Source organism: Geotrypetes seraphini, chromosome 5 (genome assembly GCF_902459505.1).
Source record: "Geotrypetes seraphini chromosome 5, aGeoSer1.1, whole genome shotgun sequence".
In the NCBI taxonomy this organism is placed as follows: domain Eukaryota; kingdom Metazoa; phylum Chordata; class Amphibia; order Gymnophiona; family Dermophiidae; genus Geotrypetes; species Geotrypetes seraphini.
The window spans coordinates 49122164-49145390 of record NC_047088.1 but is presented as its reverse complement, the minus strand read 5'-3'; the positions used below and the strand labels follow the sequence as shown (position 1 = coordinate 49145390).

The 23227-nt window shown below is 41.2% G+C and overlaps 1 protein-coding gene across 1 annotated transcript in view; it reads left to right on the top strand.

Annotated features, from left to right (window-relative positions):
- HTR2C (5-hydroxytryptamine receptor 2C) overlaps positions 1 to 23227 on the top strand; it is a 298238-nt gene that overhangs the window by 158316 nt on the left and 116695 nt on the right. Inside the window, exon 5 of the mRNA XM_033946497.1 lies at positions 18549 to 19184. Coding sequence (XP_033802388.1) covers positions 18800 to 19184 — 385 coding nt within the window. The 5' untranslated portion in view covers positions 18549 to 18799. The remainder of the gene's footprint in view (positions 1 to 18548; positions 19185 to 23227) is intronic.

Below are 23227 nucleotides of genomic sequence, written 5' to 3'. Positions count from 1 at the left end.
CATAGTTATTTGCATGCATAAGTAATTTTTCCAGATCTTTGCCCCATAATGCGGCTTGATAAGAGTCTACTTGGTAAAGCATTATGGTAAATTCCTTGTGTGAATTCAAAACAGTGACCGTGTGTATTGAAGATAAAACGTGGTGTTCAACATTTCAGATGGTATCGTAGAGAGAGCAACGTCTGGTTTTAGTCACATTAATTATAGTATTCTTGGATAAGACCTCAACTGCTTATCATTTAAGTTAGCAATCTGATCTAATAGAAATCTTCAGCCTCTGGGTTATCTCTATAATCAAATTCCTTTGAAAATATTTAAAATGGTAGTTCTGGCTTTTTATTCAAGAATTCCGATATTAATTTATACCACCGGGCAGCCTGATGACTTAGCAAATCTGTCTGGAAGAATTGGGAGCACCCTAGTTTTGCTTTTTGGTGGGCTTATGCTTAACTTATAAGTATGAGAAAATGAATGCTGACTGCTGAGGTTTGGGGTTCATTGACATCTTTTGTAGATTTGTTATAGTTGCCCTTTATCTTTATTTTCCATTGGTTTGCACCCACACATCCAGAGGTGGGGAGTGGGAGGGGGGTATATCTTTTGTTTTGATATTATTCCTGATGGTAATGTTGGATGGGAGAGGGAATTTTATTTTTTGTATAAATTCTGATTATTATTATTTGTATGTAAATTGTATTGCACTTTTTGTTGGCATTAAAAACTAAATAAAGTTAATAAAAGGTAGTTCTGAAAATACAATTTGTATTGGATGCACAAAGAATTATCTTCTAACAGAATAATAAAGAGTAGGAATAACAGAGTACCAGCTTTCTATAACAGGTAGAACTGCAGATTATGCTAATATTCTATTTATACTTGTTAACATTATTTCCTTTGTAGATTTCTCTTGTAAACCCTAGAGCAATGCTTATCAATCTTTTTAAGGCTGTGACCCCATGATTGCAGCCAAATAAACTGAGTAACACCGAAAGGTGTACAATAATGATAAACCTATGGAGAACCCATCCAGGCTGTGACCCCATTTGAGGGTTTGAGAAGCTCTGCGCTAAAGTGAATTATGGAGCATTGGATTATATCCGGTGTAATGAGAAAGTGATTGCTGGAGGGCAGAAAGTGTTTTATAGTAAACAGATAAACTAGTCTTATCTAAAATCCTCCAAAATCTGTAAAAATGAGAAATAACAAAAAAGGTCAAAATAAACTTTTAGAATAATTCTTAAAAGTATGCATTAACTTTATATCAATAATTAATCATAATGGGTCATAAACCATTTCTACATAGTATTTTTTCAAAAATTTTAGACCCTCTTTTACTAAGGTGCGCTAGCGTTTGTAGCGCACACACAAAATTACCACACGCTAAACTGCACGGTATGCTTCTAGAATAACGCCTGCTCAATGCTGGCATTAAGGTCTAGTGTGCATGGCAATTTAGCACGCGCTATTCAAGGCCCTAACGTACCTTAGTAAAAGGAGTCCTAAGTTTCGGTAAAGGTTCTACCACAACCCGGAGCATAAATTCTCAGACGCTACTGCGACACTCATATAAATTCTATGAGCATCGGAGCAGCATCAGATCATTTAGCACTCTGAGCTGCGATAGACCCTCTACTGTGGCTTAGTAAAAGGAATATCAAAAAGGTATACATATTTATTAGTGCTGCCCGATTCGGGAAAATTTTTTCAATTAGATTCAGCCTATTGAATTGATTTTTTTGATTCGATTTGATTTGTTTTTCCTGCCCAATTGGATGTTTTTTTTTCAAACATCCTGGCGGGTTTATTTTGTAGCCTCTTCACAAACCCCTCCCCCACCCCTTTGCCCTCTCCAACCCCATGCCAGCGCTGTGGTGTAAACAAAATAAACAAATAAAAAAGACTTTTCCTCTCTCTGTTAGATCCTAGTTCACATTTTGTCTAATACCAGCTTTGGCAGGATACACATATCGAATCTGACATATTGTAATCACAAAATAGAAAATCAAATTATTTTTTTCTACTTTTGGTGTCTGGTCATTTTATTATTCAAATCATGTTGGGCCCAGGCTCTGGTTTCTGTGTATCTTCTGTTAACTCGTTCACCAGGGTTCTCTTACCCATTTGATGTTTTCTTCATTCTCTGTGCTCACCATCTCTGTACCTTTCCTGCCACTGCCTTATCCAATATTTCTTTCCCATTGTCTACTCTCTCTCTCTCTCTCTCTCCCTCCCTGCCTTGTGCCCTGGGTAAAACCTCTCTATTCCACCCCATGCAACATTTCTCCCTTCCTCCCCTACATTATCATGTGAAATATTTCTTTCTCTCTCTATTCACCATCTCTCCCTGTCTTCACTCATTATTATTATTACACTTTGTTTATATTAAGTGCTTTAATTTTGCAGAGTTATAAGGTAGTCAATATGAATTGTCCTGCCAGTCCTTATTGGCATTGCTGCTATTCTTGTATCTAATTCTATATATGGCTTTCAAAATTGCACCTGGAAATTTGGATGTGAACCTTAGTGCCGTGTGCAATTTAATTTGAATAATGAGCCAAGTAGGGCCGATAATTGTACGTTAATAATCAATTAGCTGCGGTTCCATCAGGCAGCCTCAGTACCTTTGTTGGCCAGCCTGCCTCCGATGATACAATTTCCTGTATCGAGACGCTATTGAGAGAATACATCTTTAGGCTATTTAAGCTGACACAAGAAAAAATTATTTTGAGCCAATCCTGTATAAACTGCATCTAATTTAGGCACCCTAATCACAGATGCCTAGCGATGCCTTACTTAATTATGCATGAAACTAAATTGTTTTAAATTGGTTTGAATGGTGTGGACCACTCCATTAAAAACAATTAAAAATATATATTTTAATGATCAATTTACGTTTCATGTGGAATACCATATGACGCCTAGAATCAGACCCTATGGCCCTGATTCTGCAAAACATGTTTAAAGTTAGTCGCCATTTAGACATCTAAGATAGGGTTTACCCTTTTGCAAATGAAGTTATATATGCAATCTATATATATTTTGTCATGTGCTTTCTTTGCTTTCAAGAATGAGCTGATTGGAGCACTGTTTAGTCAGAAAAAAGGGTAGCTTTTTAGCAAGAAACCTAAAGCTGTTTTTTTATTCATATGCTCTGCTTCGGTTAATGGATGTTTTCCTGTAATTAGCAAATAACATTGCTGTTTGTCCACAAAAAATAGAAGGTTTTGCATGCAATATATTACAATCCTTACATTACAATCCTCTGAAACAACCTGCTCTACTCTGTAACAACTCTGGAAATGTCCAGAAAGCCTCTTCTTGTAATCCGCCTTGAACCACAAGGTAATGGCGGAATAAAAATCACTAATGTAATGTAATATATCTGTTTTGATGTGCCCTGTTTATGTGGTGCCTTATTAAATGTATTTTGAGCTTAATAAAACAAAAATAAAAACCCAGAGAGCTATTTAGCAGATCACCTAATAAAAAACCTCTCTTGCAGCACCAAAACATTTATTATAGCCTTTGAATCAGCTGTTAAGAGGCATATAATACACGGGATAATATGTATCACAACTTGATAATACCCTGTTCTAATTAAGTAGAGAGGCCACAGTTTCTTTCCTCTATCATTTTTAAGGAGGAAGAACACTTGGGGGGGGGGGTAATTCTCTATAGATTATCTAAAGTTAGGTGCTGGAATGATATATGCTAAACATGAATTCTATGTTGGAAACTCTGGGCCTGATTTTCTATAGGACGCCAATCTCGGCAGACGCCCAAGAGGCGGCTGTCGATTGCATGTCAATCATGCATCGGCATCCTAAAGAGAATCGCATCTGCATCGCTAAACAGACACCTTAAATGTAGGCCAGCATTTTGAAGGACTACATTTAAGGCATCTGCCTCATGCCTATGGACACTTAAGCATGCCCAAGGTCACTTCCAGGTGAAACCATGCCCATGCCCAACCTGGGGCATGCTTGAGAATTCCTACATTTCTCCGTAGATCCGTTACAGATGCCTACAATCTAGGCATCCTTCGTCACACAATTTTTTTTTTTTTAACGTGATTCCGGATTGGCTTCCAGATGGCAGTAAGACACCTATCGCTGCCTGCAATCAGGACTCGCATTTCGAGAACCAGGCTCTCTGTGCACAATTGCCATGATAAAATACTTTCATACATCTATATTTACATCCCTAATTTTAGAATTAAGCACCTGTACCTGCTAAATTTATTCAGGTATATAAATGCTAGTATTCTACTATAGAACCTGTATGTATAAGTGCTAAGCATGCCCTTGACCTGCCCATACTCATCCCAAGTCCATGCATGCTATGCAATTGCTATGCTAAAGATTTTATCAATAAGCACCAAATAACACCAGTTAGTTTACTGCTAATTAGTTGCTAATTATTATATTAAGTTATGCACATGACTAACATATAACTTGCATGTGCAACTTTGTGCACTAAGGAGAAAATTCTCTATATGATGCCTAAAAAAATCAACACTGAAAAAGTGCTATTCTGTAAACCATGCTTAAAAATTAGGCATAGTTTGTGGAATAGCGCTTATACCTGGAAATCGCACCTAACTTTAAGTATGGATATTTGCCTCAGTGGAAATGTAGCGCAAATTCCCATGCTTAAATATAGGTGTTATTGCCCTTATTCTATAACTATATGCGTAACTTAAAAGGACGCCCATGATCCGCCCGTTTCTGCACTTCTTTTTTGACTCGCGTGTAAAATATGCCTAAATATATATGTGTGACTTGTAATTAGCACTAATAATTTCTTGCTAATGTGTCACTTATTGGTGCTAATTGGCTTGCTATTCAATCAAATTGCACAGGCAAATCAGGTACATACCCATATTTTTACACACAATTTTCAGCATTTTTTAAAAATAGAATTAGGGTGTTTGTGATTAAGGGAAAGAAAGCTCCCCTGCCCAAAACGAGACCTTTCAAAAACCAAAACCTATCTGGGAGCAATTGTAAATCCTGACACTGATCCTTGTAATCACAGATGAGCATTCCCCTTCTGGAATAGGAAATAGATATGTAATTTTTGGGTTTTGCCCTAGTCTTAACTAAACCCCTTGCCATGCGCACATAGTACAGATTTACACATATAAATTACACTGTCTATTGGGTTTTTTAATATTTATGTGGTACAGACAGTTCCTGGTTTAAGAATACTTGACTTACGTCAAGCTCGTACTTACGAACCGGGTTACTGCCTCTCCCTTCCTGTGCCAACGTGCCCCTTCTTCCTCCATTCCTGTCCAAATGCGAACTCCCTCCTCCCTTCCGTGTCCCAACACACCCCTCACCATCATCGCGCATCCAAAATTCATGCCTACCGTGGGCATTTACCGCCTCTAGCCGGCTCCCTCCTCCCAGATGCACTTTTCTTGGAAAAGCCGTGAGCGGAGGCTCCTGCATGCAGTCCCTTGGTCTTCACAAAACCACGATCAATGGCTCATGCATGCGGCCCGCTGACCTGGAAGCCTTCTCTCTGATGCAGATGTCAGAGGAAAGACTTCCTGGTCAATGGACCGTGTTCAGGAGCCGCCAATCACGAGTTTGCGAAGACCAGCATGAGCCGCCACTTGCAACTTTGCCAAGAAAAGTGTGGCTGGGAGGAGAGAGCCAGCCAAAGGAGGTAAATATCCATGGGAGGCACAAATATGAGACACGGAACAGAGGGGGATGACAAGGGGCGCGTTGGGACATGGATGGGAGGAGGGTTGCGTTGGAACAGGAAGGGAGGAAGAGAGACTGCACTGGTATAGGGAGAAGCAGCATCTCATTTGAAACATAGAAGGAGGGGAGGGAGCATAAATTTCAGACAAAGAATGGAAGTAAGAAAGGAAGGAGGGAGCATGAACTTGGGAGATAGGATGGAACAATGGAGGGAGTGAGGGAAAGAGATGCTGAGATGGGGAGGGAGAATTTTGGGGCATGGGTGTCTGAGTGAGAGGGAAAGAGACAGTAGACATGGGGAAATGAAGAGAGGTGAATTGTTGGGCATAGGGAGGGAGAAAGAAAACTTGGACATGGTGGCGGGAGAGGTATGAGGTACAGATGCATGGAGAAGAGAGAGATGAGAGGGGGAAATGTTGGCTATGATGGTGGAGAGGGAACAGTGGGACTGATGAAGAACAAAAATAAGTGTAAACCTCCTATCTTTTCTTTCTATTTAAACTACAGTACTATATTTTGAGGACTGTTTCTTTAATGTTTAATTTTTTTTATAGACTGTGTACTGTACAGGATCCAAGTTACATACAAATTTAACTTAAGAACGGTTTAAAAAACAGAACTTGTTCTTAACCCGGGGACTGCCTGTATAACCATGTAAATGCAGGTATCTTATAAGTGTAATTCTCAAACAGGGCTTCTAAACTGTTTTTGTCATAGGCTCAGAATAGGAAGAACCCTTTTTCAATGAGCTACCTGAGCTGTTGCACAGTTAATCACCTGGTTGGTTCTGTAAAGGGCACATTTAAAAATGTATTGGCATTTCTTGGTTCAGGCTTGCATAATTTGCAATCACTGTCAGTGCCACAGAGAGATTTATTTTTGTTCCTTTGAGGACATATTATTAACAATCCTTTTGTGAGATGTTTTTCCTGCAATGGAGAATATCATTATTCAAATACAGTTCTGTCACAGGAGTAAAAAGGATTTTTGTTGTTTTGTTTTTGCTTTTAATTTTTCTTTGTCTGAAAATCACTCGGTGGAATTGAACTAATATATATCTAGGGAGTTTGAACAAATCATCCTTTCACTATGTACAGTGCGGAAATTATTATTATTATTTTTTTTTCAGACAAGCATGTCTTCTATCTGCATCTGTGGGGGGAAAATGCATTAGTAAATCAGGCTCTAGTCTTTTTTTTTCCCCACAATTTGGTTGTTTACAGGCTCAAGCAATATATCATCATTAGATCCCAATGATACATAGCATCAAACAAATCCTTCAATGATGTATTTGCCATTATTATTATTTTTTTTTTTGATGGGGGGGGGGGACCCAGCACAATTTCAAAATGTATATTTAAAGTCAAGAATCACTTATTGGGTCTTATTTACTAAGGGACCTTTCTACTAAAGGGTCTTAAGCCCTTAACATGTGGCTACTGAGTAAAAACAGTCTATCACAGAAATGTATTAAAGCATTTCATGGGTAGACAGAAGGCTTTTCTATCACCCCCCCCCACTCCCTTTTACAAAACTGTAGCACATTTTTTAGCGCCAGCTGCGGTAGTAACAGTTCCGAGGCTCATAGAATTCCTAGGAGCATCGGAGCTGTTACCACCATGGCTGGCGCTAGAAACCGTGTTACGATTTTGAAAAAAGGGGGAGTTTGTCATCAGCTAGAATGTTTTCGTTAATGTGCTAAGATTCTGTATAGTTTGACTCAAGTTGCATGCACCACTTAATTGTTTAACAAGCTAATCAGCACTGATAATTGGCAATGAACACTTGATAACTGATGCACTAATTGGTACTAATTAAAAGTTAGGTGCACAAGTTTCTAAGGGCATTCTATAAAGTGATGCATATACATTTTAGTGCATGAATCTCAAAAGAGGGTGGAGCCAGGGGAGGAGCATAGGCGGCTTGCGGGTGTTCCTAAAAGATAGGCGCACTGTTATAGAATATGCCTGATCTGCACACAACTTAGGTGCAGGTATTTAGTCCTAGTTTTCCTTGGTCTAATGGGTGGTCCTATCTTGTATGGGCCCTAAGCATAATTCTATCTAGGGCAGGTTCCTTTTATAGAATCATGCTAAGTGCCTCACTTCGGGGCTCAGCGATGTCTCCAACCCCATGGAGACCGGCATAGATGCGCCTCCACCATGTGTCTCCTGCAGGGGACTCCCCGAAGATATTGGCGTGCCCTGCATTCTCCTCATCAGCTCCTCGATGTTACCGAAGACGGCCGTTCTGGAGCGCTCACGACGTCTCTTCATGCTGCGGCTTCGAAGAAGAACTCGAAGCCACAGACTTCACAGCTCGCTCCCTCCCCCCAGGGCCCTGTCTCAGTACTGCCGGGGGTAGGAAGCTCAGTGCTGTTGATGCCACCTGAAAGGAAAAAAACTGGCAGTTGTGGCAGACCAGAAAAAGAAACCTTTACACAGAACTGATACTCCCTCTCCTCCAGTGGCAATATTAATAGCACATCTTTTACATATTTTTATTTTAATTGGGTACTTTAGCTAGATTGTGAGCCTTCGGGACAGATAGGGTAGTTATTCTCAAGTACCTAATTTCATTTTAGTTTGATACATTGTAAACTGTTCAGGTCAGTAAAATGCAGGAGCGGTATATCAAATCTTAAATAAACATTAACATCTCTCACAGGAAACCACTGGGACACCACTGTTCGCAATTGAAGTGTCTGGGCCAACCGGAATCTTAGGTTGGCCCATGTGCCTAAGGCCCCGTCCATATACTGAGTTTAGAGGGGGTGGGGGGTTAGGGGGGTCCAGGGGGAGGGTGGGAGTGCAGGTGGGACAATGAGGATTGGGGGGGGTTGTCTGGCATGAGGGATTGGGCACCCTCCTGCCGGCGATGGCGCGGGAGTTGAGGGGTATCCAGCAGGAGGGGATTGGGTACCCTCCTGCTGGTAATTGTGCAAATGTATGGGGGGGTTGTGTCTAGCAAGAGGGATTGGGCACCCTCCTGCCAGGGAGGTTCGAGGGGATCGCGGCAGGAGAGATTTGAGGAGATTAAGGCAGGAGAGATTAGGCATCTCTCCTTCAGGGGAAGATTTTTTTTTGGGGGGGGGGTCACATGGAATCGCAGCAGGAGGGACTGGGCATCTCTCCTGTCACGATTGTTGTTGGTGGTGGTGGGGGGGGGGCAGTTCCAGTATTCTATAACCGGCTCTGTTTATGACAGACGCCGGTTAAAGAATCCTGCTTTTTAGGCGAAGGACTGGCCCCTTCACCTAAAAGGTCTTGTTTTGGGCGTTTGTGACTTGGGCAAATTTTTGGTTGGGAATGTGTTGTAAGGATAGACGTAGTGATGGTCTGAATGATTAAACTGCTGAACGTAGAGGTGGGCCATTCAAAAAAACAAACCTCATTTTGGATGGTTTTTTTGAGAATGGACATTTCCCTCCTGCCTACTTTCTGCACCTAGGGACTTAGGCCAAAAGGGGACTTAGACGTTTCTTTTGATTATGCCCCTCAGTGCTGCTACAGAAATGGTAAATAATAGTAATATACTGTATAATAATAATAATAATAATAATTTTTATTCATATATACTGCCAAACCATTAGTTCAAGGCAGTTTACAGCAAGAAGGAATTGCACAGTGAATTACTTACACAAGCATATCAAAATTTCTTAGAAAATTCAAAATGACAATTAAGTCACATATTTATCAAACAGGTGGAGGGGCATAATTGAAAGGGACGTCTAAGTTCGTTTACGTCCATCTCGCAAGTCGTCCAAAGTTAAAAAGAGCCTAAGACACATTTTCAAAAAATATGTCCAACTTTTTTTTACATCCTGCTGATCTGATCGGCCAAGCCACTAAATCATCCATTTTTATACCACATTTCCATCCACCTTTCCGTCCAAGTCCAAAACGCCTAGAACAAGCCCTGTTGGACGTGGGAGGGGTCTGGAAAGTGATGGACTGCACACCCAGACATGCCACCTAAATAGCGGGGTACCTTACAGGGCACTTCTGTGAACTTCACAAAAAGGGTGCCATGGCTTCTCCTCACTACAGCTCCCTTATAGGTGATGGTTAGCCCCCCAAACCACCTCTAGAATCCCCTAGACCCACTTATCTACCACCCCAATAGCCCTTATGGCTGCAGGAGCCACTTATATGCCAGTAGAAAAGGGTTTTGGGAGTGTATAGGGCAGTGCACATGTTTCAGTATCAATGCAGTGATTACAGGGGCTTATGGGCATGGGTCCTCCTCTCTATGGGTCCCTAACCCACCCCCAAGATGACTTAAGCTGCCTCTGGGCTGGATGACTAGGCTTTCCTATGCCAGGCGGCCAGGTGATGATGGTCTGGAGGCTGAAATTTAAAGTTGTGAATAAAATTTTTATGGGGTTGGGGGAGGTTGGTGATCACTGGGGTAGTGTGTGGGGGTCTGTGTTATGTGTTTTCAGTGCTTATCTGGTGAGTTTAGGTGGGTTTTTGTGACTTAGACCATGTTTTACATGTTTTACATGGTCTAAGTCACAACGTCCAAGTTCCGTCTAGGCTCTGTTGTTAAACTTTTGGTTATACATGCTATACGACTAAGTCTAACCCAGCCCACGTCCCGCCCAACTCCCGCCCTCAAGACGCCTCCCGAAACGCCCCGTTTAGCTTTGGACATTGAGCGGCACTATGAAGGCCAAGGTCATTTAGAAATACGTCCAAAACCCGATTTATTTTGAGAAATGTTTGTCCAAGTGCCGACTTAGGATGGTTTTTGGATGTTTTTTTCTGTCGATTATGAGCCCCATAAGTTTTAAGAATTTTTCTAAATAAATAATAAGACTGAGCTTGGAAAATAAGCTTACTCCAACATGAATTCATTGCACTAGCCTGAAATGCAAAAGGTTTTCCTAAAAATCTCTTATAACGACATACTTTTACCAATGGAAACATAAACCAATAAGTTTTTTTGTGTATTCTTATTTGAATTAAAAAAATTCAAAGTGGGAAGAGAGGTAGGTTGGAGTCAATCCAAATAAAACTTTAAAATAGATAGAGCCAAATGTAAACAAAACTCTACTCTCAAAAAACAACCAATAGAGCTTTAAATAATAAGGGCTTACAAGAACCAATTTTTCAAAGACCAAAAATCAGGAAAACTGCTGTATTCTGTATTATTCTGAATCTATTAAGAATTTTTTATGAAATCCCAGATAAACAATATTACAGTAATCCAATATGGAGAAAATTGATGACTGAACCAGTAACCTGAAAGACATTGAATCAAAATATTTTTTAATAGTATGAAGTTTCCATAGTACTGAAAAGCATTTTTTAATCAGCAGATCAGTATGGTTGTTAAAAGATAATGAGCGATCTAATGTAACGCCTATAGTTTTGATCATAGTGGCTATTGAAAAGTTTTGACCATTTAAATGAAGTACATTTTCATTGATGTTATTATTAGGACTAGCAAGAAAAAAACTTTGTGATCTTTTCAGCACTCAGGCTTGCAAGTATGTATACTCCCATGTAATTTGTTAATAGCTATATCCTGCATGTAAAAGCATGCTTTACATATGGAAAATGCTTTATCAAGTTTTCCCTAAGGGGATAATTCTGTAAAGGGGAGGGGGGGGGCTATTTGGAGGTCATTCTATAAAGGAAAGTAGATACATCTAGGTACACTAAAAGCTCTTCCTGAACCTCTTTTCTCTTTAATTACAAAAAAAGGCTCTGAGACATATTCCTTCCCTCCCACTCAAAATAATAATGATAGACAAAAAAGATCCCTTATCATTAGTACATGCTCCCTCCTGCCCCTCTGCTTAAAATATTGGGGAAAAAATGTATCACTTCTGTTTTGTAAAAGGCCGGATATGTCACAAATATTATTAAACTGATGTTTTAATTGACCCTAATTGACCATATTGCCTAATGCTTGTAAGCTATGATGAATTCTTCCTTGTGTACTCAGTTTGATGATATCATTGCTTTGAGTGAAACCACAGTGAGAAAGTTCATGAAAAGCTAGATCAGTGACAAATATTGGGTAAAATATTGCAAACATGAATAGGTCACATATTGCCGATCTTATGTCAACATCTATATGCTTAGGTGCTGTAAACCCATACAATTAATCTTTGCTGCAGAAAATAATGGAGCAAGTCACTGTGTACTTTGCTAATATCAACAAAAGATGCCTGTCTCATGCAAGCTTTAACAAAAAATGTCTTCATCAAGGGCAAATCACTTAAGTAAACTTATCATGGTCCTATCTGTGATTAATAACTTTGCAGCCCTTGAAGGATAATAGCTTCTCAGTAAAAAGTGGCTGTATCCAGGATCCTGCTGTACAAAATAAAACAGGAGAATCACTCAAAGAGAATACACTGAAGTACAACACATGAGCTTATCAATCATAAATGTTCCAATAACATTTGTGCTGAAATTTTCAAGCAGCCTGTATGTAAAAATTTTCATTTTGTTTAATTTCCCATGTTGACGATACACTTTTATTTTTATTAATTTTTTTATTTTTGAGAACTGCTATTGTAAGCTTTTATTTCATTTCTGATTGAATCACTCAACATATAGGGCTCCTTTTACGAAGCCGCGTTAGCGGCTTTAGCGTGCGTGACTTTTAATTAAGCGCTAACTCCCGCGCTAGCCAAAAAACTACCGCCTGCTCAAGAGGAGGCAGTAGCGGCTAGTGTGTCCGGCGGTTTAGCGCACGCTATTATGCGCATTAAACCGCTACCGCGGCTTCGTAAAAGGAGCCCATAGTTTCTCATAAAATCTTTATAAACCTGCATAAACCACAGTAGCAAGTCATAGATAATAACACGAGCATCATCAAAAATGTAAAATGCATTTTTTTTTTTGCTTTTGACTTTAGGAAACAGCTTTGTTTTTGGTTTTTGGGGTTTTTAAAAAAAATTATTTATTGATTTTTAGTGCAATACAACAAATATAACGGAAAAATACAATAAAAGCACATTCAAGTTACACATGTTTTTAATCAACCATTTTCCCCCACCCTCCCACCCACCCAATGATTATTCAATGAAACAAAATAACATAGATTACTAATACCTTCCCATCCATTCACCCACCCCCAAACTGTACACTTTTATTGTTACATTTATATATTATTTTGTTTTGTTTTGGATGCAATGTCATAAATAGTGGGCAAATCCATCTAGCACCCTGACATTTTGCATGTTGTTTGAAATAAATGAAGAGCAAAGAAAGTGGGGGTGGAATCGTACACATCAACCAGAGATAAATACAACTTTCATATAAATAATTTTAATGTAATAATTTTAAAAAAGTCTCTGTTAAAATGTACAAATCAGACCCAACATGGTCTGTTTTCGGCTCGAAAGCCTGCCTCAGGGGTACCTGTATCATCTGCAGGACAAACAGACAGTAAATAAATCAATTGCCTTTCCACAATGACAGCATTACAGAATATGAAACTATAAAAGCATATAAACAAACAATTAAATGTTTACACCAATTATCATATAACAGTTAAAAGGTCAAAATATTTTAAAAAAAAAGAATAAAAACATTGCATTTGTACTTAAGAATATGTAAACTATATAAACAATATATACAGTACTAAACATACATCAATGAATCTGTGCAGTTTGTATATAGGGACTTTATAAAAAAGCTAACCCCCGGATTCTCTAACCGGTGCCCATGTCAGCAGCCACCTTAAAAGCAGTTGCCAATCGTGTATCAATCACGTGACAGCGCCAGTTATGAAACAACACCAGATTCATGTCAAGATAAGTGGCCGAAATATAGGCCCGACAAACCCTGGCCTACATTTCAGCCTCCTATCTTCACCCCAGATCTTAAAACCAGGCCGTAGCTGCCATAAGCTGATTGCAGCAGGGGAATTTCTCCCTGATCAACTGAGCTGGCAGGACTCTCCAAAGCTGAGGCTTCGGGGAGTCCTGCTGATTCAGCTGATCGGGGGAGGGGGCCCAATTCCCTGCCACGATCAGCTCATCCAGCTGCGGCGGACAGAAGGCCCCCCCCCTTGATTGTCAGGAGGATACCCGCTCCTTCCTGGTTGAGATCCCCCCCCCCCACACACACACACACACACATCCAAAATTGCAGGAGAGAGACCCACTCCCTCCTGCCGAACACACACACCCATCCAACCGAAATCAGCAGGAGGAATACCCACTCCCTCCACCCTGATGGATTGTCATTTAAGGTATGGGGTTGTGGAAAGGTTTCAGGGGTGTCCGAATGGGGTGTCAGGGGTGTTGATGATTTGGGGAGTGTCAGGTATGTCAGGGTGGAGTGTTGGGGGCTCAGGGGAGTTAAGGTGAGGTATCAGGGGTGTCAGGGTAGGGTGTTAGGGGGAGAGGTGGCATTGATGAAATTTGAGAGCTTACCTCAAAGCTAAGTAGCTATGAGCACTATTAAGACAATGAATTGAAATGAAATGAATTGAAAGGAAATATAAATGTAATTGATAATGAACTATTGAAGCTAAGAGCTGGTTTTAAAACACGTTAGAAATAATAATAAAAAAGTGGACTGATGAAGACTTGTTGCAGCTAGTAATAAATTAATGTCTAGCTACATTCCGAAGGTCCATACAAAAATATAAAAATATACATAAAGAATTAGCCTCTTATCTGAACATGTGGTGCCACTGAGAATGAGCGGGCATCATATAGCTTTACATTAGGAATTGATATAAGATTTCTGGAACAAAAGTTAGTGCTAAATATATGTGGGGGGGGGGGGTGTTGTCAGGCATTCCTCCTGCCAATTTCGGCTGTGTGTGGAGGTGTTCTCAGGCAGGATGGAGTAGGCATCCCTCTTGCCAATTTCGGATGGGGTGTTGGGGGGGGTCAGGCAGGAGGGAGTGGGTATCCTTCCTGCTGATTTCAGATGTGTGTGTATGTGGGGGGTGTTCTTTGGCAGGAGGGAGTGGGCATTCCTCATGCCAATTTTTTTTTTTTTGGGGGGGGTATTCAGTTCGCTGATCAGCTGAGCCAGCAGAACTCCCTGAAGGTATGGAATCCTGCTGACTCAGCTGATCGGGGATAAATTCCCCTGCCATGATCAGCTTATGGCAGCTGTGGTCTGGTTTTAGGATCCCGTGGCAAACATAGGTGGCTGAAATATAGGCCAGGGTTTTCTGGGCCTACATTTCAACTACCTATCTTGGCATGAATCTTGACTAGGTAGCCACTTTAGCCCTCTCGACTAGGTAGCCACTTCCGGCATTGGCCATGCCTACTTTGACGTTCTGCGGCCTAAAGCAGACACTTAGGCATGATTCTGGTGCCATTTATTTAGATGTCGGTAGTCACTTCAACCTTGCCATTTCTAATAGCGTTTCTCAATTAACTTAGGCGCTGGCAAGGAGCCTACCGACACCTAAGTTTAGGTGCTAATTTTAGAATTTCCCCCTGAGTTTGTGTTGATTGTATTAAATGACTTTGATAAAGCTGAATATATTTAACTTGTATCAAACGCCTATATGAAACATATGAGTGCAATGGCTTATAAACTAATCAATACGATAGTGTGCAGTAGTGGGTAAGAAAGGATTAAGAAAACATACCCAGTAGCTGATAATCTTGGAAACATGCTGATATATGGCATCAACAAGCAAGAAATGCTAAAAATAAAAACTGCTTCTACAAGCTGCGACTAATCAGATCCTTAACAAAATTGTTAGAACCAGATGCCCTAAACATTCTAATTCACTCTTTAATTATCTCTAGGCTGGATTATTGTAACACACTGTATAAAGGCATAATACAGAAAGAATTGAGAAGATTGCAAATAATACAAAATGCGGCAATAAAAATGATCACCAATTCAAAAAAAATATGATCATGTGACACCACTTCTGATAAAAGCACTTTAGTTACCAATCTCCTAAAGAATCACAAACAAAATTGCATTAATAGCCTTTAAAATCCGGCTATCAAATGCACCAATATTTCTCGACTGTCTTCTTATACCGTATACTCCATTTAGAACATTAAGATCAACAGAGCAGCATCTTTTGGCTTTTCCCTCCCTAAAAGTTATTGTTACAAGGAGGTCTACTATTTTTTCAGTCATAGCTCCTCAGCTTTGGAATACTTTACCAGGTTATTTGCGTGGAGAAACATCATTAGAAAAATTCAAAGGCTCCTTTAAAAAGTTTTCTGTATAAGGATGCCTTTGAAATATAGACAAGATGACCAGTCTATGTTTAAAATTTTATATTTTAACATCCAATATCTTTTTTTAAAAAAAATAGGTTTATTAGCGATTGCAACACAGAGTGTACAGGCATCCAACAGTACAAGGACAGTCCTTATTTTTTTATCTTCCTCCCTTTTTTTTTTTCTTTTCACTTTTTGCCCCACTCCCTGATGTGTTACTCATATATGTTCTCTTTTTGCTTTAATTATTGTAGTTCATCCCCCTCTCCTTTTATACCTGTATTGAATTTTGTATGTATATATTATTTTGTATTAATCTACCATAATGTTTTCCCCATTTTTAAATTTGTAATACGCTTTGAAATATTTGGCAAAGCGTGCACATCAAATTTTAATAAAAACTTAAAACATGAGATGTTATAAACAAACAATTTAAAGAGCTGTCTGTGTATGTGAAACCATAGGAATTGAATGAGCATTTACTGTATATACTTGAATATAAGTCGATCCGAATATAAGTCGACCCCCAATTTTCCCCCCAAAAAGGAGGAAAAATGGTTGACTCAAATATAAAATCGGGCGGCTTAATATTCAACTGTCCTGCCCTGCCAGGTTCTGCACTCAGCCCCCCTCCCTGCCAAGTTCTGCACACAGCCCCCTTCCCCCCTAGCCCTGCACTCAGTCCCATTCCCTACCAGGTTATGAACTAAGCCCCCTCCCAACCAGGCACTGAACACTGTCCCACCTTCCTTCCCTGTACCCTCTTCCCCATAAAAAGAGCCAGCCTTATCAGTGATGTCACATTGGTTTGATTGTACCGTATTCCCCTCTGCCCTCTAACCCAGCCAGCAGATTAACCCTTCCCCTTAACTTAAACTACCTAGTAGTAGGCCGGGACAGGAGGGATCCCTCCCATCTCTTGCCCCGGCCGACACTAATAATTACCGCCCTCCCTCCTTTCCTCCCTTGTGTACTTGTTCCCTGGTTGTCCAGTGTGAATCCCGCGCTGAAATCCTCCTTTGTAAAGGTAGCAGCCAGCGGCGCACCCAGGCCGGCACGCAGGAGCAAGCTTTTCATGCTGCCGGCCAGCCCTGCACCACTCCTTGATAGGTTGCCGTGAGAACCGCGAATCCCGCCAGAACTTGCGGCAGCCTATCAAGGAGCGGTGCAGGGCTGGCCGGGAGCATGAAAAGCTCGCTCCTGCGTGACGGCCCAGTTGTGCCGCTGGCTACTATCTTTACAAAGGATTTCAGAGCGAGATACACACTGGACCACCAGGGAACAGGTACGCAAGGGAGGGAAGGAGGGAGGGTGGTAATTATTAGTGTTGGTCGGGGCAGGAGATGGGAGGGATCCCTCCTGTCCCGACCTAAGGCAGGCCTATAGGAAATCCGGAAGGGTTTCAGGTGGTCGCTGGTGGATACCCAAATATAAACCGGGACCCCCATTTGTGGGCCAATTTTTGGGTGATTTGAAGAGCAAAGAACTGTTTTTTTGTAATAAAAATATATGCAATGTTTAATTTTTTTGTAAACCGTGTAGGCTTTATGCGGTATAGAAATCTTTTAAATAAATAAATAAATAATCAGGATAAAGTTTTAAAAGCCCCAAAACAAAAGGGCCCTTTTACTAAAATGGGCTAGATTTTGCACTTAATGTGAGTTTGAATTCCTGCTCAAAACCTTTCTCTTCAAAGATGCTTATGCTGCTTCCCTATCCAGCCTCTGACCTCGTCTCCACTCCCTCTTCCCCTCTCCCTTTTTTTTCACCCTGAGTCTGATATCACTCTTTCCTTGTCATCTGCTGCAGAATCCCTGCTTTTAACCATTCACACTTCCTTTTTGCAATAGTCAGAGAGAACCTCACATCTGCTGTGACGTGTTAACCGCATAGAAGCCACTTGTGGTCCCCTTGTGGTTTATCAAGTTGAAGTACCAATAAATACTTGTCTGTGTTTTAATTTGTAATACTATGTCCCCATTTTTATCATGTACACCGTTTAGAAATATTTTAAGCGATAGTATCAAATTTAAAAGAAACCTGAAACTAGATAAATAGATAGATGATGGTGCGGAAGAAGCAAGAAATAAAGAAGAAAAATATCTAACAGAGCAATGCAGTGTTGTTTGGTATATCATAAGAGTTGTGTGAACAACAGCCCTTCCTACTTTCTTCTCCTCCTCATTAACCCCCTCTTTTACGAAACTGCGATAGCAGTTTCTAGCGCTGAATGGCCCGCGCTGCTCCCGACGCTCATTTAGTGTAAACACAATTTAAAATTCTCCAAATATGACCACCAATGAGATGAAAATTAGTTGGTAATCCCTCCCAAAGATGGAGTCTAGTCTTCCAGGGTTTCATCTTCTAATTTGAAGCATTCCCTAGAAGCAGGGCTTACATCCCATGACAATGTTTGTGCTTGGATATCTTGAGAGTATGCTAGCCTGGTCATGTTGATGTGGTTTCATTTCTGTCCAATTGGAGACATGCTCTGTGACCATAAGGCATTTGCAGTCTGGTGAACATGATAACCAGGCTAGGAAAAACACTTGCATGGGAAATAATAATCATTTTTTAAAAAAAGTTTCAGCGTATACTGTGACTTCAATGAAAAAAAAGAAGCTTGTGCCTTTTTTTTGTTTTCTTTTCAGAATGCTGGACATAACAACGGACTGGACATTACTTCTGTCCTTCTGGGAGGCAAAGCAGTTATCAAGCAATATGTCAGAAGAGGATCACAGGAATTCGACTATAAATTCTATGAGGTCTAGACCATTATGGAAAATCAAAGCATTTTCTCACACAGCATCAGTGCAGTTCTCCTTATGCTCTGGACTTTCTATTTGAAGAAAAAGAAATATCATCGAGACACAATTTAATAGGGGGAAATCAACTGCAGATTATGAGCACTCTAAGTGGCACTGGAATATTAATAAGCCTAACAACGGTGTCTGTTACTCTAGATCTTAGTTTGCACAGTGATCTGATGGCTTGGCACATAAACAATAGTTTGACTCTGAATCAGAGTTTGCCCACGGTTGATCCTCTGAATAACTCTGAAGTGCAAGAAGTCTCCCGTACTTCTCTCACAGATAAGAACTGGCCAGCCCTCCTGATTCTGGTTATCATCGTCCTGACCATTGGAGGAAACATCCTGGTAATTATGGCAGTGTCCCTGGAGAAAAAGCTGCAGAATGCCACCAACTACTTCCTGATGTCCCTGGCTGTAGCAGATATGCTAGTGGGAATTCTTGTCATGCCAGTATCTCTCATTACAATTCTGTACGGTAAGTCACCTCATGCATTTTTCTTTGTTTTCCTGTCGGCTCAATAGGATTTAGTGACAATGGTCTCTTACACAGATTTCCCAAATTGCAGTTGTGCATGATACATAGAATTAGCAAAAGATATGCATAAATGATCTGGCAATTCTCCAGTTGCACTGTTCATGGCATTCACCTTCTAGTTGCGTTAGTTGTCTTAGTCTTGTGTACCCTGTTTGCTAATGATTACGTAGGTTACCGTGTAACCCGTTCTGAGCTCTCTGGAGAGGACGGGATACAAATTGAAATAAATAAATAAGTAGACACCTGGTAGAGACAAAGCTGGAAAAAAAATGCTGAAAATGATTGGTTCTATTTTAAAACATATATGAGCGATAAGGAATCACAGAGCAGCAGAATGTCTGTCCCTCCTTAGAGGGAACGAGTTGCTCGACAGAATGAATGCCTTGCATTTTGATGAAGGCTAGAACACAATAGTACTGCAGTTGCATGTTTTAACCACTTCCAGCTTATATTTTTTAAAGAAAGACAATAGAAGCTTCTTGGCAGCAAAGTAAGTTGTTCACCGCAGTAATACATTTAATCAGTGACCTGCTGCTTGCAAGAAATGTGGACTTGAATGACAAGGGCTGCCTTGAAATAAGAACGCAAGAATAAAATGATGGGATTTTTTTTTTTTTTTTTTTAATCATATCATCCATTGCTGGTTCCGCATGTGATTCAATCTCTGCAGTGATAGAATATATTGGTTCAGCTACAGGAGAAGAAGAACAAGATAATTGCACAGAATTAAAGGAAGCTCCGAGGAGTTAGTCATTGCATTTTGGAAACAGTTGCTAAAGGTGGCCGCAGACTGCTGCACTTCCGTGCGCAATACGTTTGTGAAGAAACAATCTTTCACTCCCAATCTTGTTATCCTAGCTCAGGGGTAGGCAATTCCGGTCCTCGAGATACCTCATTAGTTAATTCATTTGTGCATGGATCTTCAATAAGTACCCAAATTTGAGTGATCTATATAGAATCCAGAGGTAAGGAACTACCGTATTTTCTCGCATATAACGCATGCGTTATACGTGGTTTTTACAAACCGCGCATACCCTTGCGCGTTATATGCGTGAGCGCGTTGTACAAAATTTTTTTTACATAGTTTCCCCCCCCGACGCCCGATTCATCATCTGGAAGGAGCGCTCGCACTTCCACCCCGAAGGACCGCTCACACCCCCACCCGAAGGACCGCTCGCACCCCCACAGCCTCCCCCCTCCCCCATGGAGAAGCTGTCTACCTTGTTTCCAGATGCCAGCCCAGCTGCTTCCTCTGCCGACGGTCCTGCCCCTTCTCAGAGCCCTGTGCTGCGTTGCTTCCTCTTCAGGCGGTCCCGCCCTTTCTCTGACGTCAGAGAAAGGGCGGGACCGCCGGAAGAAAAAGTAGCGCAGCAGGGCTCAGAGAAGGGGCGGGACCGCCGGCAGAGGAAACAGCTGGGCTCGCTGGCATCCAGAAACAAGGTAGACAGCTTTTCCATGGGGGAGGGGGGGGAGGCTGTGGGGGTGCGAGCGATCCTTCGGGTGGGGGTGCGAGCGGTCCTTCGGGGTGGAAGTGCGAGCACTCCTTCGGGGTGGGGGTGCAAGCGGTCCTTCAGGGTGGGGGTGCGGGTGCGTGCGAGCGGTCCTTCGGGGTGGGGATGCGAGCGGTCCTGCGGGGGGGTGAATCGGACTTCGGGGGGGGGCATCAGGCTTTCAGGGTAGGGCCAGGACTTCAAGGGGGAAAGGAGAGTCAGGGCAGGCGAAATGAGAGTCGGGGTCTCCAGAGGAGAGTCGGGGCAGGTGAAAGGAGAGTCGGGCAGCATGCGCGGTATACGGGTGTGCGCGGTATATAAAAATTTATGTACATAAATTTGTGTTTTTCGCCCGCTATACCCGTGTGCGCGTTTTACACGGGTGCGCATTATCTATGTGAAAATACGGTACTTTCCTTTATAGAATAGGTGCCACATAGGCCAATGGAGTACCTAAATATAAGTGCACTGTTATAGAATTGCCCTCCTTGAGAGTAATATGGTGCTCAGTGTTTTTGGTGATGATTTTAACTCCGTTCTTTAAAGAAAAGTAGGCATCTACATTTCTTTTTAAATACTAGTACTATTGGGCTAAAAATACCTATATTATGGCAGTTTCCCTGCCACTTACACCAGCCCATGGTCAACATGTACACATTTAAATGATAGAATTCTATAATGTATAACTATACCTGTCCACTCCGTCCATCCACTACTCAAACTTCAGCTATGCAAATGCCCACCAGCAAAGCATATGCATCAAAATCACAGTGCATACATATTGCATGTGTAAATGATTAGAATGCCTTCCTGCCACTTAAAACTGGTGGTCCTTATAGAATTACTCCCCTATAGGATATATGTCAGTTTTCAAATACAATTTAAATTGCTAGTACACACCTTTAAGGGGTGTCCAGTTGATGTTTCCTCTTATCCACATCGTCTCTTCCTTGTAACCTTCCCCGCTGTCTTTACTCATCAGCTGCTGGCCTGCTTTCCCGCCCTTCTTTATCTATAATTCGACTGGATACTGCATGCAAATCTGCCTTTAGTTACGCTTCATCTAAACTATGGAATGCCCTTCCAACCCACTTTCACCATGAAACCTTCCTTTCTGCCTTCAAAGCTGCTCTCAAACCCCACCTTTTCAGATCAGTTTTCCCTTAATTCTCCTTTCTTTCTACTCTGATAATTCTCTGCTTTTCTTTGCAGCCGTTTTATTGAAAACTGCATAGAAACATTTTGGTGGTACTGTACCTTGCAGAATATCAAAACAATAAATGATGATTATGATAATGGTATAAACAATAGAATTATAACTTAAAATCATATGCATACAAGTGATTATTTTTAGAAAAGTTGCTATATCCACATATAAATGACAGCATGTAAGACTTAAAATGTACTGTACAAAAAAGAAAGAGGGCCCAATATATAAAAGGATTTAAACATGCAGATAAGGTTCCTGCCTAGTTAAATTCTACTGAGTTGATATTTTGCCAATATTTAACAGTACTTAATTGGGTAGTGTACTGAATATTGTTTGTTGCTGCCTTGGCACTATCTGGTTAGTACAAGAGAGGTCCTGGGATTGAATAGAGGCACAGCTGCAGTATTCAGCCAGCAACTCAGTTAGCTAACTAGGTATAGTTAGAAGAGCTAAAAGGCCATCCTAACTTGATGGGTTGAATATTGTTAGCTCCCTTCATCCATTCCCCCCACCCCCATAGAATTTCCCCTCACCTGAACCTGGACCCCAAAAGATCTAACCTGAACTCCATCCTACATCCTTGTAGACCCCTCAGGCCTACCTTAGGGTCACTGATGATCTCCTGCCCATGCCAGCTCTGAATTCAAAATGATGTCATGACTTCTAGCAGCAGTTTCACAAGACTGCTGCTAGAAGTCATGGCATCCATTTTGAGCTCAGGCAGAATAAGCAGTAGTGAGTGGAGTCATTCCTGCTCCTTAACTGCTAGACCTTCAGGGACCATAGTGTAGGCTAGGAGGGGCCTACAAGGAGGTAGGAGGGGACCAGAATAAGGGATGCTTGTGGCTTGGGGGGGGGTATATTAGATCAAATGGGGCTGGGGATAAAGGAAGGGGAATTCTTTGGGAGGGGTTAAAGGAACTAATGATAATCAGCCTCCTTCCTGGTTAGCTAGCTGAGTAGTGGGCTGAATAAATGCACCAGACTGGCTCTATTCTGGACACACCCAGAACCTACACAAAGCCTAGATATTTAATACCGGTACTCATATGGGTGACAGCACTGAATATTGAGGCCTAATTCAGCTCCTGACAGTCAACATTTGAAAAAATCGACCAACGCCAGCTGAATATTACCCCCAGAGTGTCTTAAGTATGGTAAGGACAGTCCTTTGAAATATATGTATACAGGGCTCAATTCAATAGTTTGCTAAAAGTTAGGTGCCAAAAACTGTGCGCTAAGCTAATATTCTATAACAGTACATTTGTTCACCAAATTTGTTA